The sequence below is a fragment of the Manduca sexta genome, chromosome 13 (genome assembly GCF_014839805.1).
Source record: "Manduca sexta isolate Smith_Timp_Sample1 chromosome 13, JHU_Msex_v1.0, whole genome shotgun sequence".
NCBI lineage: Eukaryota > Metazoa > Arthropoda > Insecta > Lepidoptera > Sphingidae > Manduca > Manduca sexta.
In genome coordinates, this window is record NC_051127.1 from 6,753,365 (window position 1) to 6,769,838 (window position 16,474).

At 37.2% G+C, this 16,474-nt stretch overlaps 1 protein-coding gene across 2 annotated transcripts in view; it reads right to left on the minus strand.

Moving 5' to 3' along the window:
- The window catches only part of LOC115449385 (kinesin-like protein Klp98A), a 55,726-nt gene that overhangs the window by 30,113 nt on the left and 9,139 nt on the right, over positions 1-16,474 (minus strand). For both annotated transcript variants that reach the window (XR_005112292.1, XM_030177192.2), the window contains exon 2: positions 10,967-11,036. Coding sequence is in view for 1 of the 2 variants with exons in the window: in XM_030177192.2 (XP_030033052.1) it covers positions 10,967-11,036 (70 nt within the window). In the remaining variant the exon portion in view is untranslated. The remainder of the gene's footprint in view (positions 1-10,966; positions 11,037-16,474) is intronic.

Consider the following 16,474-nt stretch of genomic DNA (forward strand, 5'->3'; position numbering starts at 1 on the left):
AACCATGAGAACCTTGCTTGTTGACCTACATAAAATAGCCGTTATAGAAGCCTAAAGATACCGCTCTGCCAGCCTACAAAACAATCAAACAAATGAAGTATCGTGATAGATTTTTTTAAAGCTATCGATTTTGAAGGTGCTAAAATCAATTTTTAAATATTTCTCTAAACTTTGTATTCGCACACCGTACACTGTACTATAAGATATTTGAATTATTATTCATAGAATTTGGGGTACAATGGCGAGGTCAAGTGCTCTATGGTAATTCGAAAATGATTACAAGAATCGATTCATGGAGCGTATTGCCTAGCTCTTTCTTATGAGTGAAAGGATTTGTTGAAACCTTTACTGGCGGTTCGAAGTTGTCTACCACCGTTCTCTTACGACGTTTCTTAGGCAGTAACAGTCAATCTATTGTTACTTTGCCTAGCTTACAAATTTGTATTGTGGCGTGTATGGCGTTTAGTTTAACGGAAACTAGATGCTAGACTCTACTCCTATCTACTGTCTGCTCATAGTTAACTTAATTAGTCATGAAGATTAATATATCTGATATCTGATAAACGATTGAAATAAGTTATCAGACTCAATGATTAATTTATAATGATGCAATTTTTTATATTATTAGATGATTTATAATCCGATTATCTAAAAGCCGCCAGCAATATTCTCCCCAAATTATTTTTATTTTTAGAGACAATAAACGGTTACACGTAATGGCATTTGTAGACTAATACTAAATGAATATAAAAACACATAACCCACGCCGCATATTGGTATGATTATTTCTTATACGTTCATGGCCAAGTGACTTCACTGTACCTGATGGTAAATGGAGTGGGGTCCAATAGAATGTGGACTGACAAGAGATGATTACCTCTCAGCAGTCAACACAAGTATGCCGACCTGTTGGAACCGGATATAAACAGGCTGATCCCGGATCGCGACACACTTACGTGGGCCACTATGGCGGGTTTTAACAAAATATATCCTCTTACTAGCAAATTAATTATGAATATAAATACGAACAGACTACGATCTAACGACTACAAATCAGAAATTAGTCCAAAAAAGGTACTTAAATAGAAAAAAAAGAAAATAAAAAATCATGTATTGGCCACACATTGGGTGGTAAACATAATTTACAATAAATACAACTTATTAAAAAAAAAAAAAAAAAACTAAACGAAAATACAATTTTAAAGAATTTTATAGTTGTACGTGAGTCCTTTAGACATAAGTACTCAGATACTCACCCAGTGATGATGGTATTAGGATAAATAAGTTATTAGGATTAATCCTCATCTCATACCTTTTCATAATGGCCAGCATTCCTCTCCTCTTGTTTGCATTCACCGGAAACATTGCCATCATGACGCGCGGTCATTTCGATTGCCAACTACTATAAAAAAATGTGACTTTCATCTCACCACGACCGCTCTACGCTCTGCAATTCCGATCTATCGCAACAGATGTGGCAACCATTACAAAAGATGGAACCATCGAAATTGATACGAAAAAACTCACGCGACTTTCAACAATTGTTTCGCACTCTGCCGCCAAGGAACAGTACAAGCACTTATAATTTGAGTTAACCATTGTACGCAGTGTAGTTAAAGGGTGTTAAGAATCATCATATGTCTCACAGTGATGAAGGCGATGCAGTAGATAAATGTGTATCGGTCGACAGCATTGATTCCTAAGGTGATCCAGGTCAAATAGGTCTCTGGGCGGTAGTTTTAATGAACTTTCATTGCGAAACCCAAAAAAAGGACCACCGTGACCAGTCAAATTTTAATAGGGGCCTAAAGGTATAAAAGGGAGTTTGGCAACCTTTATTCTACAGTCTACACCGGGAGACGCCTGCGAGTGGGATACTGGAATCCCCCGGCTTAGCTATTGCCTGAGGGAAAGTTAGGAGAGGATATCTTGGTGGAGGGAAATGTAGGGGGAAGGAAAGGAACCCTCTTAGGATGACAGGATGAGAGAAGGCCAGGAAATGTTCACGAGCTCTCATAGGCCTCAATATTACAACCATGATGTTTACAACCGTTTTCAAATAGCAACTTGGTTGAAATAACGAATTGAAATTTTAAATTGATACTGTTTTAAATATCTAAACGTGACGCTTTCCAAGCATACCTTTGGCATCCAGTTTTATTGTAAAACCATTGCTAACACAGATGTCCGTAGACCTTCAACCATGCTCACAATGTGATATTGTTACCATTGTTGGACCAACTGCACAAACAGTTTTACAAACATTTGTAAAGTCAAGGGCGTTGGACGTACAGCCTTGATACGTGTTGCGTGACGTCATAATTGTTGAATGAGGCGGTTTTTGCTATTATCTATGGTGGAAAATGAGCAGAACTGGAGCTAGGCCTTGATAACAAGGGCACGTGTCATGGTCGCATATGATTGGAATCATGGTTCTAATGAGAATTCGAGAATTTAAACGATCAAAAACGAGGCCTATGGCCATTGAACAAAGCCTATTTTATCTAACTGCTGTGCTTAATTTATGTTAATCTACAATCTACTATCAAGTAACATTATAGTATTTCATATAAAATTCGCGTGTCACTACAAGAACTTATTAGACCATGGTATTAAAAAACCCAATATTTTTATTTACAAGCCTCCCATATGTGTCATTCCGCCTGGGTAGATACCACTGCTAAGTCTCTTTCTACAGTAGCAGTGTGTAGTCACTGTTGTGTTCCGGTTTGAAGGATATTGTAGCCAGTGTAACTACTGGACATAATGACACTTAACATCTCAGGTCTCGGGATGGCGAGCACAGTGGAACACCAAACAATACTTTATATTTCAAGGTGTTGGATAGAGGTGTTTATGGGCGGTCATATCGCTTACCATCAGGCGAACGACAAGCTCGTCTCGTCATTAACAGAAATAAAAAAATATATATTCATAAATTATTTAACAAACACTATGCTGTCAATACGCCTAAAATAATACTTAGACAATGCTATATAAATAGCATCAAAGTAAGCTCTTGATATCGTTTTTAGCGTTTGCCATGATCTCTACGTAAACTACTGTTTTATATGACCCATTAGGACTGATTCGGTAGACAAGATCCATGAACTTCAACAGCCTTCTCTATATTCGACAACTTTATACCAAATAAATGAATCATTTACATATGCGGGCAAAATTTAAGCGCCGTAAACGCGCATTGAAATAGCCTTTACATAAAAAAAACTTATGTACAGTTATTAAATTCTGACGCCCGGTAAATCTTTGCACACACATTGTTTATTTATAGAGGTAATAAGAAAGCTAGCCAAAGGTCGACGTTCAAAATTGTAATTTTTTAAGATTTCTTTTATCTATATGGCGTTTAGATTTAACAGTGATTCCTGTCTTTTGATATAAATTGGGAATGTAACATATTCCAGGGCAAATCCGATATTTGAAAGGAATACATACTACAATACATACTATATATTAATAGGGGTCTTAAAGATGAGAGAAATGTTGATATATTTAAGATAACAGCATTTGCATCAGCTGCCGAATCGTGTTAACCGACGTTACCTTCAAATTCATTGAATATTATCGTTGGTCGCAACTCCGTCCGTGTAAAGAAGTTTTTCTGGCATAAAAGTTCCGCTATATATTATCCCGGGATAGAAAGTAGCCTATACCCAGGATCTTAAACTATCTCCGTACCAAAATTCATCGAAATCCGTTGGGTAGTTTTTGAGATTCTTGCGCTCAGACAGGCAGACAGATGCGGCGAGGGAATTTGTTTTATACTAGGTATATTATTTATTACTTTTTAAGAGGAACATTTCCATCATACATATTCATTACGTAACTTTAACCGTTTAGGCAGCGCTCGCAACGGAAATTTTATAAAGGAATTCATCTTCCCCGTTTTTGCAACATTTTTCATTCATACTCCGGTCTTATTTGTCATAGCGTTACGTTATATAGCCTTCCTCGATAAATGGACTAACCAACATTAAAATAATTATTCAATTCGAATCAGTAGTTTTTGAGATTAGCGCGTTCAAACAAACAAACTTCAGCTTTATATAATAGTATATATAGATATATCAAAAGGTAAACAAAGACAATTCTATGTGATTTTTTATCAAATTATAGATAATCACAACATGAACATTAATCATTACAAACCTATTGATATGTTCTAAAAGATCCAAGCAAAACACATCAACACTTTAATACACCTATGTATTCTAAATTAAAGTTTTTAGATCTCTGCCTAACACCAAACCCACACGTGTACATTGCAATAATTAAATAACAATATTATAATCAATTAAATCAAATGTCACATAATAACGTATAAGGCGCCAAACAATAATTATATTTGCGTCCCCGAAGCTGGTATTATAACCGGTTTAGTATTTTGCAATTCTTGAATATTTATATTAATAAATAGATGGTTTGCTGAGTGTTGGGTCTTTCGTATGCGACAGTCTAGGTGAGTGCTTTGTCTATTTACGTTAAGCAACAGTGCCAGTGTGTGTACGTTGTTCTTGTTGAACAATATAGTTTCTGGGCGATGCAGCGTCTAATGGGTAGTATATCTATTGTGCCTTGCAAATTGTTTCTCTTCGCCTTTATGTCCGAAGTGGTAGGCAGAGGTGCAACCAGTCCCATGTGATGGGGGGAAGCCTATCGCCATATCGGGCACAATTTTCAAACCCCGGGCTCGTAGCGAGCAGAAAAACATGAATATCGCTTTGTTCGACTCGGGATTCAAACCAGTGACCTCAGAGCAGTTGTACCGAGCTCGCAAAATCCACGAAAGCAGGTATCCTACCACCAATACTAAAATAAATAATACTGCATAATAAATTATTAGAAAAATGTTTAACATTAAGCTCGCTTTATTCGATAAAACGATAACAGAAGTTTCCAGTATCCATATAACCTGCATATCTCTATGTTATTTTTATTATATGCAAATAATATGTTAATAATTACATCGATCATAAGACATTGGCAATGATTGCTGTAACGTTTCCCAGACCGCTAAGGGTAGACGCACACTTATAGCCGTGTTACCAAGAGAAGCAAAGCTACGTTTAGAAGCGATAACATTTGTACAGCTGCTCAGATTTACATTATGCAAAACATAAGGTTACAATACATTCGCAATTTTGTGAGGTTTACCCTAGCTTTATTTTACTTCAATGATAAATTTCCTTAGATCATAAGAGCGATGTTGAATGTTGAGCTAGGCGTGGTTATTAAAAATAAAAATATTTAAGGCATTACAGTACGCATTTTTATTGTTAATTTGGTAGCTACGAGAACCATCAATAACACCAAGACCGGAACCAAGTATTTGTAAAGTATACAAAAATTATACCAGCCTGCGCGAATACCAATAAGTCTGCGTTAGGCCTTATACCAACCGGTTCATGACCATTGCCGTTTTAGCCATTATATGCATTAATTATTTTGGATTTACAAAAACCTGCATACAGTTTACTTTGGTAAGGTCTGTCATGTTATGCGATTCCATTTTCCACCTTTTTGTCTCTCTAGTCTTTGAACATTATGCAAGCATTGCTTTGTTCTATTTTAATCGACAATATGGCTGAATTACTGGACATTATGAGACTTGCCAGGAAAAGTGACTCCACTGCACTTGATTATAAGTGGAGTGGGGTCCAATAGAACGTCGACTGACGAGACATGATTACTCCCCGACAGTCGACACAATTGTGTCGGCCTGTTGGAACGATATACACAGGTAGATCCCGGAACGCGACACACATACGTGCGCCACTATAGCGGGTACACCTTATGTACGGTAGTCACTATCTGGGCGGATATAAAATATATCTTACCAACAAAACTATATGCACAAAGAAGTATCAAGTACATTGTGATTCAATGTTTTAGATAGTATTTGTTTGTAGGCAGTAAAGCTTATCATCAGACAAACAACATGTTCAACACGTCATAAAAACCTATTTTTTAAATATATTAGCTGTTCCCGCGACGTCGCCTACGTGAAAAAGATTTTCTACGATAAAAGTTACGTTTTATATTTTACTGGGATATTATGAAGGCTATATCCTAAGTTAAATTTCTAGCAATACATCGATGAAAATTGCATTAAATTCCATACAATATTTTTCGGGTGATGCATGTACAAACATACAGACTGAGACATTTTAAACTGTTGTTTTGGCTTCTGTTGCTCTAATAAAGCTACATATCAGTTTTCTTAAATATCCTTAATGTACAGACATTGGCCTTATTACAGCTAAGATTACCTTCTTAGTGCTTGTCTAAAATAAATAGCATTATCATCTAAAACAGCTCTTATGTACTCGAGACTACCTTAAAATAGTAAACACAAAAAAACGAATAGATCATCAAAACTGCAATTCTAAATTCAAACCAACTTCACTGCAAATAAACCGTAACAAATCGTCGCAACAATGACATCACATTCCGTAACTTATGACGTCATCGTCATAGAATATAAATCAATGGCAGTTTCATTTCGGGCCTTGCGCAGACGTAGAAACCTAAATTCACGACAAAAAGCTAATTAACATAAAACGATCATTCTGTATGGAGATTATGTAAGGTATGACGCATCAACTGTCGAGCACGGCTGCGCAGGCGCACGCCTCGATTTGGTGATTGTTTACTGCGACCATAACTAGAGTTGCCAATCGTGTTACAAACGTTGGAGTGTACAATTTTTATTTTCTTGACTAAATTGGATATGTCCTTTTAATAGCAATAACAGAGCTGAGTAAAAGGAAAATCTTGCACAAGTAGTTACAATTTAAACAGCATCTTAGGGGCTTGTAGGGGCACAGATGATCTTTTAAAACAAGGAATAGAATCATGGAAAGGTGATACTATTTAATCGAGCCTTCAATAAAAGAGGAATCTATGAGGTAATTATGTTGAACTTGAGGCAAACTCAGTGAACTTATACGCAAAACAATTAACACTTCATCTGACTTCTAAAATAAACTTCGGAGATTATTTGATTAGGAAGAGTGCGAAATAAAACCCCATTTTACCCCTTTTTGGCAAACGCACCACACCAACCCCAACCGTTCCAGCCAAGGTTAGCAGCGTTAGTCATAATGTACAAATTAATATATCCAACTGTTTGTAGAAAGTACACCGCTCTGACCAGTCCGACTTGTGACTTATTACAAATTACGTACTAAATAATATCTCGGACTATTTTCCATATAAAACGAAATTTGGCATAATCAGTGTGGCCTTCTTTGGCGCCTTTATGTGGCTAAAGGTTGGTAAGAAAACTGTCAATAGACACTCATTCGTTCTCTTTTTAAATCTTTGTTTAAGGAGCTTGGTCGTAACTTCACAACCATGTCGCTATGCACAATTAAAAAATAATAATAAAGCCTAGCCCCTTCCGACGCCGGAACCGACAAAAATCTATTTATAATGCTCACACTGAAACCCAAAATATGAGGTCCAGTCCGCACACACTCCAAGGCGATCAAATCAAACAAGCTGTTGACAGAACCTTATAGAATACTAGCATTTGCTCGCGGCTCTGCCTGCGTTCAAAAAAATCCAAGATTAAAGTCCCGCCATATATTTCCCCAGGATAAATAGTAGCCTGTGTCCTTCCCAGGGTCTCAAACTGTATGTAGAACAAATTTCAGCGAAATTTACAAAACATATACACATACACCTTGTCCTACAAGGTGGACGGACGACCTGGCTAAGGTCGCAGGAAGTCGCTGGATGCAGGCCGCTTCCAACAGGTCGACGTGGAGATCCTTGGGGGAGGCCTATGTTCAGCAGTGGACTTCCTGTGGCTGAGATGATGATGATGATACACATACAAAATATGACGCTCTCAAACTCGCGCTTAACTATTACTTCACTTTAATTAATTGGTTTCTTAAGATACATGCTCAGCCTAATTTGAGAAACTCTAGCTATTTTTTCTGTACCTTTCTTATATTTAAATAAAGATTTTTTATTTAATTCATTTCATTTCAATTGATTTTGTGACGGCCGTGGAAGCGTAGTTTACAGACAGTGGTACTTTCGCATTTATAAGTATTGAAATTCAGAGTTATCAAGAACTAAGCGAAGAAATTATTACTTATCTACATTAAGGTTGATTTTCGTTTGCACCACATGCAGTTCCAGATCAAAACATCAAAAATTTTTACACAGACGCCAGACGCCAGTCTTGGCACGGGGAACTCGTTAAAGCTGCCTGACCCGCTGTGCCACGACTGGCGAAACATGGGCAGACAACAATAAATATAATTTACCGTAATCTCAAAATAATGTTGATATTCTTCGCTAAAATGCTATGGAATTAATAACAAAGCTTATAAACTGGTTCGATTAAAATAGAACAAAAGAAATAGCGGAATTGTACCCAATTTTAAACAACAATCCATGTTTCTATGCATATTAACAAAACTATCGTCCTCAAATTGTGATGTACGATAAAGGAACTTATATCCCCGTTGTGACGGACCTAGATTCAACTAGAAAAGTCATTAATCACCAGTGGCGGGGGGTAAATGCTTTCAAAAGGTAACCCGAGAAAAAAACGCCTTACCTAACATACGTCGGCCAATGTAACACAAAACACAAACGAAAATAAACCTAAAAGGGAAGCCGATGGAATCGTGTTGCATGAACGCTTCGCCTCTGCTAATCACTATGAAGGATATCTAAAATAAGAACATAGTTTCCACAAAGTAAGTTAATACTGGACCAAATGCAACAATAATACTACCTCGTTATGCTAATGAATTATTACCAACATATTAAATCGTGTACACTGTGTACACACACACACACACAACATCACGCATTTATCCCCGAAGGGGTGTGCAAAAGCGCACCCAAGGCACCCACTTTTCGCCAAGTGTGTTCCGTCCCGTGATGTGATAGGGGGCAAGCCTATCGCCATATCGGACACAAATTCCAGACTCCAGGCTGATCTTGATCAGAAATACCTAAATATCATTTTGCCCGACCCAGGTTTCGAACCCAGGACCTCAGAGTGCTGTCGTACCGCGCATGCAGTACAACTACGCCACCGAGGCAGTCACACTGTACATACTCTTACCCAAATTTTTGCTTCTTGACAGCTTATCATAAAAATCTTAAAGATCATTAGCAAACATTATTATACTGGGCCATTAAGAAATTCAGTGTTCATTTTGTCGACACAGATCTACAATAACAAAGTGTCATTACACCGGTTGTCCTCTAAAATGTCCAAATCTAAAAAACATCTTGTTTCTATTATTAACGATTTGCAAGTCGAAGTCTTGTGCTCTGATTATTCACTAAGCATGAATTGTGGTCATCCTGCAGCTAGTTTTGGCAAGAACGGACCGTGCTTGCCCTGATGTGGCCACTGGCCACTGTCATACTTAACTATTCTAGATGCTGTTTAACAACTTGACCACTCGCTTCAAGATGACCGCGAAGAATCAAACGATTGATAGTTCCTGAGATTAGCGCGTTCAAACAAACAAACTCTTCAGCTTTGTAATATTAGTATAGAATGGTTTATTATTTATAATAATTTATCACATAAAAATTTATTGTTTGCAACTACAGAAAAGGCAAACAAGTACCTAATTGTAAACAGCTTAAGAAATAGGGCGCCAATTCACATAGGTAAACGCATGTCGTGGCCGATCTTCGAGATCTCAAAATAGACTGTCAAAAATTAGAAACGAGGTAACCTCGACTATTTTTGTTCGAAATGACAATGTTGGTAAAGAGAGCGTTGCAATTGTCTTTAGAATGGGTCGAGGAGGAAAAATTGAAAGACAAATAGATTTCACTGGAGACAGTTGTATAAGCAACCTACCTAGATTGTTAGCTTATAGGTGTAGCTCGTGACTGGCACTATGCCCATCCCCTATTACATGGCACCTAACCCTAACTGATCTAGAAAAGATACTCATTTGAATCCATCCAGAAAATTGGGTTTAGTTAGCGGCCTTAGTTTTATGTAAGGACACAGCAAAATGGCCTCATTGCACCTGGTAGTGGAGTGAGGTCCAGATGTTGACTGATGATGAGTATTTGTCGCTAGTCCACACAATTATGCCGGCCTGTTTGAAACCTAAGTAGTCTAATTAGTCGTTTTAAGGTTGGCGAGGCAAATACACGCGCACAAGACGTGATGTATAAATTAAATCAGTTAAAATGTCTCCGAGTGACATAAAAACATTAATTGCTAAAAAAAATTAATAGGTAAAAAAAGAAATTCAATAATACTGTCAACTAAATTTCTGTTTAACGGAGTTGATCTTGATAAAATTCACAGATGATTATTGATAGCCTACCGCTTATAAATATAATAATAATATTAGCTCTGTATTACATATACCCCACTACTGGTCACGGGCCTCCTCTACTACTGAGAGGGATTAGGCCTTAGTCCACCACGCTGACCTAATATGGATTGGTAAACACACACCTTCAAAATTCCTAAAAAAAACTTCTCAGGTTTGTATGTTTCCTCACGATGTTTTCCTTCGTCGTTAAAGCAAGCGATAAGTCACAAAGAATACACACATCATTTTAGAAGGAAGTTCAGAGTGGGCGAGTTTGATGAAAACTCTACTTAACGCTGATATCAATAACTTTGCCAAATAACTACGCATTCATATAAATCTATAAAAATAACTCATCTGGAAGCATGACGAACTGGTATCATTACATTAAAAACTGGCCGGCATAATTGTGTCGACTGACGAAGGGTGATCATCTCTCGTCAGTCAACATTATATGGATCCTCACTTACCGTCAGGTGCAGTGGAGCCAATTTGTCGTACAACATTATCTTGCCTATTTTCCTATCGAAAGACATGACATTGGAAAAGTTTGTTACAGGAGTCAAGTCCTTGAAGCTAGCGTCACGTAGCGTCCCAAGAGCGTGTCGAATGCAAACACTTACTTTCACTGTGAGCAGTCGAGTTTTCTTGCCCTCCATCTGGACAATCAGCTTCGCGCTCATGTCCTTTTCTCTGCAACAATTAATTTTTATTTTAATTAAACGGTTGACAGTCATTAATTACTTTAAGAGATCGTCATATTTGACTGTTGTGGACAACGAGCGGTTATTTTCGACCTTATTTACGGAGTTTTCCTATCGAAATTACGTCGGTCCATACGTACATCGATCGAGTGACTACTAATTACTCTTAAAGTATATTTTAACCAAAATCCTAACCATCTCTGACGCAGAGGCTGACAGAATACTATTGACCACTGCCACATTTATAATTAAAGCCAATCCCGCTGTACTAGTATAATAGTGGCCAACTTCGTGTATAAACATACCTGAAGAAACTGTTGCCCCCACATTGGAGCGGGATACGGAAAAGCAGTATAAGAACTTTTTTTCACGTCTAGAACATGCTTTAAAAGGTCTATTGCTTTGACCCGACATCGAGATTTGGGGTTGGATAAAGACAGGCAATTTCTTGCTATTTATAACGTGAGATATTAGACCTCTTTAATAAATCATTGCATTTAAATCAAACACACGCAGTAATGTATGCAAATTTATTTTTTTGAGTGTTCGAAACCGTTATAATTTAAAATTAACGGACCGATTCGCCTCGTTTCCTTTCCGCACAAATATGTTTGTGTCGAATATATTATGACAGTAAAAAATAAAGTTAATATTTTTATTACTTAATAAAACGGGTTTAAAATCGAAAACATAAATTTTGCACGTTGTTTGCACTGCGACACTACGTTTGCGAAATGCATATATTTTTGACGAAGGCTTGGAACAAACTCCCTATCAAGTTTTAAGAGGTCTAAAATTATTTTAAATATACATTTTTTACCCGACTGCATCTAAGTGACGATGGGTAATGATTTTATTTAATTAAGTTTAAATTTTCTTTTAAGTAAGTACCTATCTTCTGTACATAGATACGTTTAATTTAGTTTAGATTTTCTTTTAAAAATCTCTCTTCTACATGTCGATACGATGATAAACCGCATAAGTAAAAAGATATAACCCACCTACGACGAGAACAAGTAATAACTTAGCGACGTAAATAGTGAACTGTGCTCACATAAAACAGTTTATGTAACAGATAACGATGTGTTTCAAGGCCCTTGAAAGAGACGTGACTCAAAATGCCCGCACTTTCAGTACATGCGAATGGTTTTGATTCCTGTTTAAATATCAATGCTTTGTCTATTTCTGTTACTGAGCTGCATGGATTAACGGAAACTGAAATCCAATTGTGTATTACAGGAACTAAATTTTATCCATGTGTGTGTTCCATAGAGTTGCCTACCATACTATAATAATATGTATGTAATATTGTACTATATACTGTTGAAGAAATATATTATAGTACACAAAAATACTATATTTTCAACACCTCAACCTAATAAACAAACCCTTCATTTTAAAAATATACGATCTTTTGGTAAACTTTTGAGTGATGGAACAGCGTGTATCCGAACTTTTATAGAAATAAATCGATAAAAAATATGTTGCTCTATTTTTTTTATACTTTGTTTTGAAAAATACTATAAAACCTAACTAACCCTAGTGTTCCGTCCCATAACGTAGATAGGAAAAAAACCTACAACATTCAAAGATTAGTCAAAAAGGATCGGAACAGAAGCATCAGAGATTGCCTCTACATCCAAACTTTACATAAGTATATTTATTTGCCAAACCCCCAGCGTGTCGCCAACACATTTGTCAGTCACGCAAACATTTGTCCCAAAGGTCATCGGCCAGCAGACATGACCTGCCTCAAGCTCACCCGAACGGAACCTCCCCGGGAGTTCCGGGACGTGACTCACGAGTTGTTCCAAGGGCGATACGATTCTGAGAAATACATTCGCAGGGGCCTTGGTAATTGCGAAATATATTATTTAAAGTGAAAGTATAGGTAGTCTATCTTTTTACACCAACTCACGCCACTTATCCTCGAAGGGGTATGAAGCGCATTTTTTTTATAAGTGCATAGCAAAATGAACTTTATGCACCTGATGGTAAATGGAGGGGAGTCCAATAGAATGTCGACTGACGAGAGATGATGACTTTACGACCTTTTTGGAGCGTGTGATCGGCGTAAAAAAAATGCAATAAACTTACAAATGTAATAGGCAATAACAGATCGATCTTGGATATCTATCTACATATGTCTAACGCTTGTACAGTCAGCAACAAAAGCAGCTAAACAAATTAATTCGAATCGCTTATACACGTTTAAGGTTAATTGAAGCATTTCTTTTACTTTGTTTTTTTTTTTATAGAATGACGAAACGAGCTTGCCTTTCGCCTGATGGTTAGCGATACGACCGCCCATATACAGTAGAAACACTATCCAACACCTTGAATTACAAAGTATTGTTCGATATTCCACTGAGCTCGCACTCCCGAGACGTTAGATGTTAGTTCTTATTATGTCTAGTAGTTACACTGGCTACAATGTTCTTCAAACCAGAACACAACAGTGACTACATAGAAATAGATATTGCCGTGGTACCTACCCAGGCGGACTCGCACACATGAGAGACCTACCACCAGTAAATCCTGCCTATTTTATTTTTGCCAAGAAAGAAACATGTCGGGACAGAAAAGTATATAGACCGTTTGATTTTTTTTATTTGTTCAGCTACTTTTGTGGCTGACTGTACGTAGTAGTTTATCTATAACGACATCAGATAACGTATTAAGAAAGACGGTAAGTCGAACGTGGTCAGGAACTCCTTATCTTAATTACTTTTAGCGTATTCGCGTATTTACATATTACATGTCGCCTAGTCAGAACTAGAGGTCATTAGTACAGTGCCAACGCACCACGCCTACGAACCGTGTGGTCCAGTGTTCGAATCCGGCACCCAAATCAGTATGAATTTTTTGATACAAACCAAATATCTCTGTTTTGTAGAGAATTTAAATTGGTGTCTGAAAATATTTTTTTTTTGTTATTTCAAATAATAGGTTCACTCGTATCACGTTAAGGCCAGTCAAACCCGCGTCCGTTATATACACATCTGCCTACCCTTATGAAGATAGAGGTGTAAACGTATTCACACGTGTGTAAATAATATTATTTAATTTAACATTTCAATTCGTTACAAAAACGGAAGTCCTTGAAACAAATCTCTATTTTCGCAATCTGTACACACTATAAAACAAAGTCTCCTTTTCCGTCTGTCTGTACCTATGTTATCGATTTTCTCAAAATCTATTAAAAGGATTTTAAGAAATTTCGTATGGAGATAGTTTAAGACCCTGGAATGGTTATAGGCTACTTTCTATCCCGGGAAAATATACAGCGGGACTTTTGTCCCGGAAAACTTCACACGGGCGAAGACGCCAGCAAAAACTATTAAACTCTAAAACAATCCAGCGAATGATTCATACAATAATTCACAATCAATTAATCAGTAATCAGTTTACGATGCGTACACGGAAAATAGATTTACTGTAATTCGAATATTGAATACGTTTATCAGTGTTCCGCGGCGGCCTTCGTTACGCAGCAGACGCGTAGTAGAAGGTCATAAGTTTGATTCTGTTTAGGAAAATGTATTGGGAAGAGCGAAAGCTGTGTATATCAACGTGGCAAAGAATGAAATTTTCCAATAGGGCATTCCACTTATAAGTATTAATAATATTCATAATCGTCTCTGCAAATCGTCCTAATGATTAGATTTTATATAAATTACGAAAGGGAAGCCGGTTATATCGGGTTATGTGGACCCTTCGTCACTGGTATATCACTGGTATATCACCACCGCAAAGTCTATTTCTGCTGCCAACTAGCAGTGTGTAGTCACTATTCCGGACGAACATTGTAGCCAGTGTAATTACTGGACATAATAAGACTTAACATCTCATGTCTCAGAATGGCGAACGCAGTGGAATACCAAACAATACTTTGTAATTCAAGGTGTTGGCTAATGTTCCTACTGTTTATGGGTGGTCGTATCGCTTACCATCGAACGGCAAGTTCGTCTCGTCATTCAAAGCAATAAATTAAAGTATAGTAGTCTCTATGTCTACCTCATGAAGACGCAGTGATGAGTGCACTACTTCGAATCAAACCTATAATAAACTCATCTGAGATCACCTGGCGATTCTCTAAACGGAAAACTGTTGCAAGGCCGGCACAATGTTTACATTATTATCGCGTGTTCAATACGACGTAATGCTTTAGTGTGTTGTCCGTTCTTGAAAATTATATTTAGCAGTGGCGAAAGGTGAAGTTTTCTTAAAGAGAACCCGACATGATATAGGTACCTACTAATATGCATAAATTGTGAAGTATCGATAGCCTAGTTGGGTGTAGAACGCACTGCCAAGACGAATGTCCGCAGGTTCAAATTCCAAGGGCACACACCTTTGACTTTTCTAAAAAATCATGTGTGTATTCTTTGTGAATTTATCGTTCGCTTTAACGGTGAAAGAAAACATCGTGAGGAAACCTGTACATCTGAGAAGTTCTCTATAGGAATTTCGAAGTTGTGTGAAGTCTACCAATCCGCACTAGGCCAGCCTGGTGAACTAAGGCCTAATCCCTCTCAGTAGTAGAGGAGGCCCGTGCTCAGCAGTGGGCAAGTATATAACACAGGGCTGATATTATTATATTATATTATGCATAAATGCAGTCTGCAAATCATACTAATGATCATTAAAATTACATAAATTCTATGTAAAGAGAAGCCGGCAGAAATCGGGCTCTATGAAGAGCTCTAGTCTACTTTAAACCTTTTGTGCTCTTCAACAAACGTTTTTTCCACTAAAATGAACTTAAAAGGGTTTACTTTATTCAGATGAACATAAAAAATATCTCGATTGAAATTAATGAGTAGAAGAGTTTAGAAATTTTGAATTCGTTCAGCTACGTTTTCGATTGACTATATACTTAGTCTGGCCATAAATACTGTTACACTTAATTATAAAAAAATATTACATTTGAATTTCGAATCTGTCATTTTTATACGATTGTTCATTGTGTTTTCTCATTTTGGCGCCAATACATTGTAAAATATTTTGCGATATTAAAATGGTGTGGGGTGATAAAGAGAACCGAATCGCTGTGATAGCATTACACAAAGTAGGTATGGAGCCAAATGCAATTTTTAAAACTCTCCATACACTTGGTATTAGTAAAATGTTTGTGTACCGGGCTATTAATAGGTACAATGAGACCTCCTCTGTTTGTGACAGAAAAAGATCTGGCCGTCCACGTAGTGTTCGTACGAAAAAGGTGGTCAAAGCAGTAAGGGAAAGAATTCGAAGAAATCCTGTCCGAAAGCAAAAGATTTTATCTCGGGAAATGAAGATAGCACCTAGAACCATGTCGCGTATTTTAAAAGATGACTTAGGACTTGCAGCCTATAAGAGACGCACTGGCCATTTCTTAACTGATAATTTAAAGAAGAATAGGGTGGTAAAATCGAAACAACTACT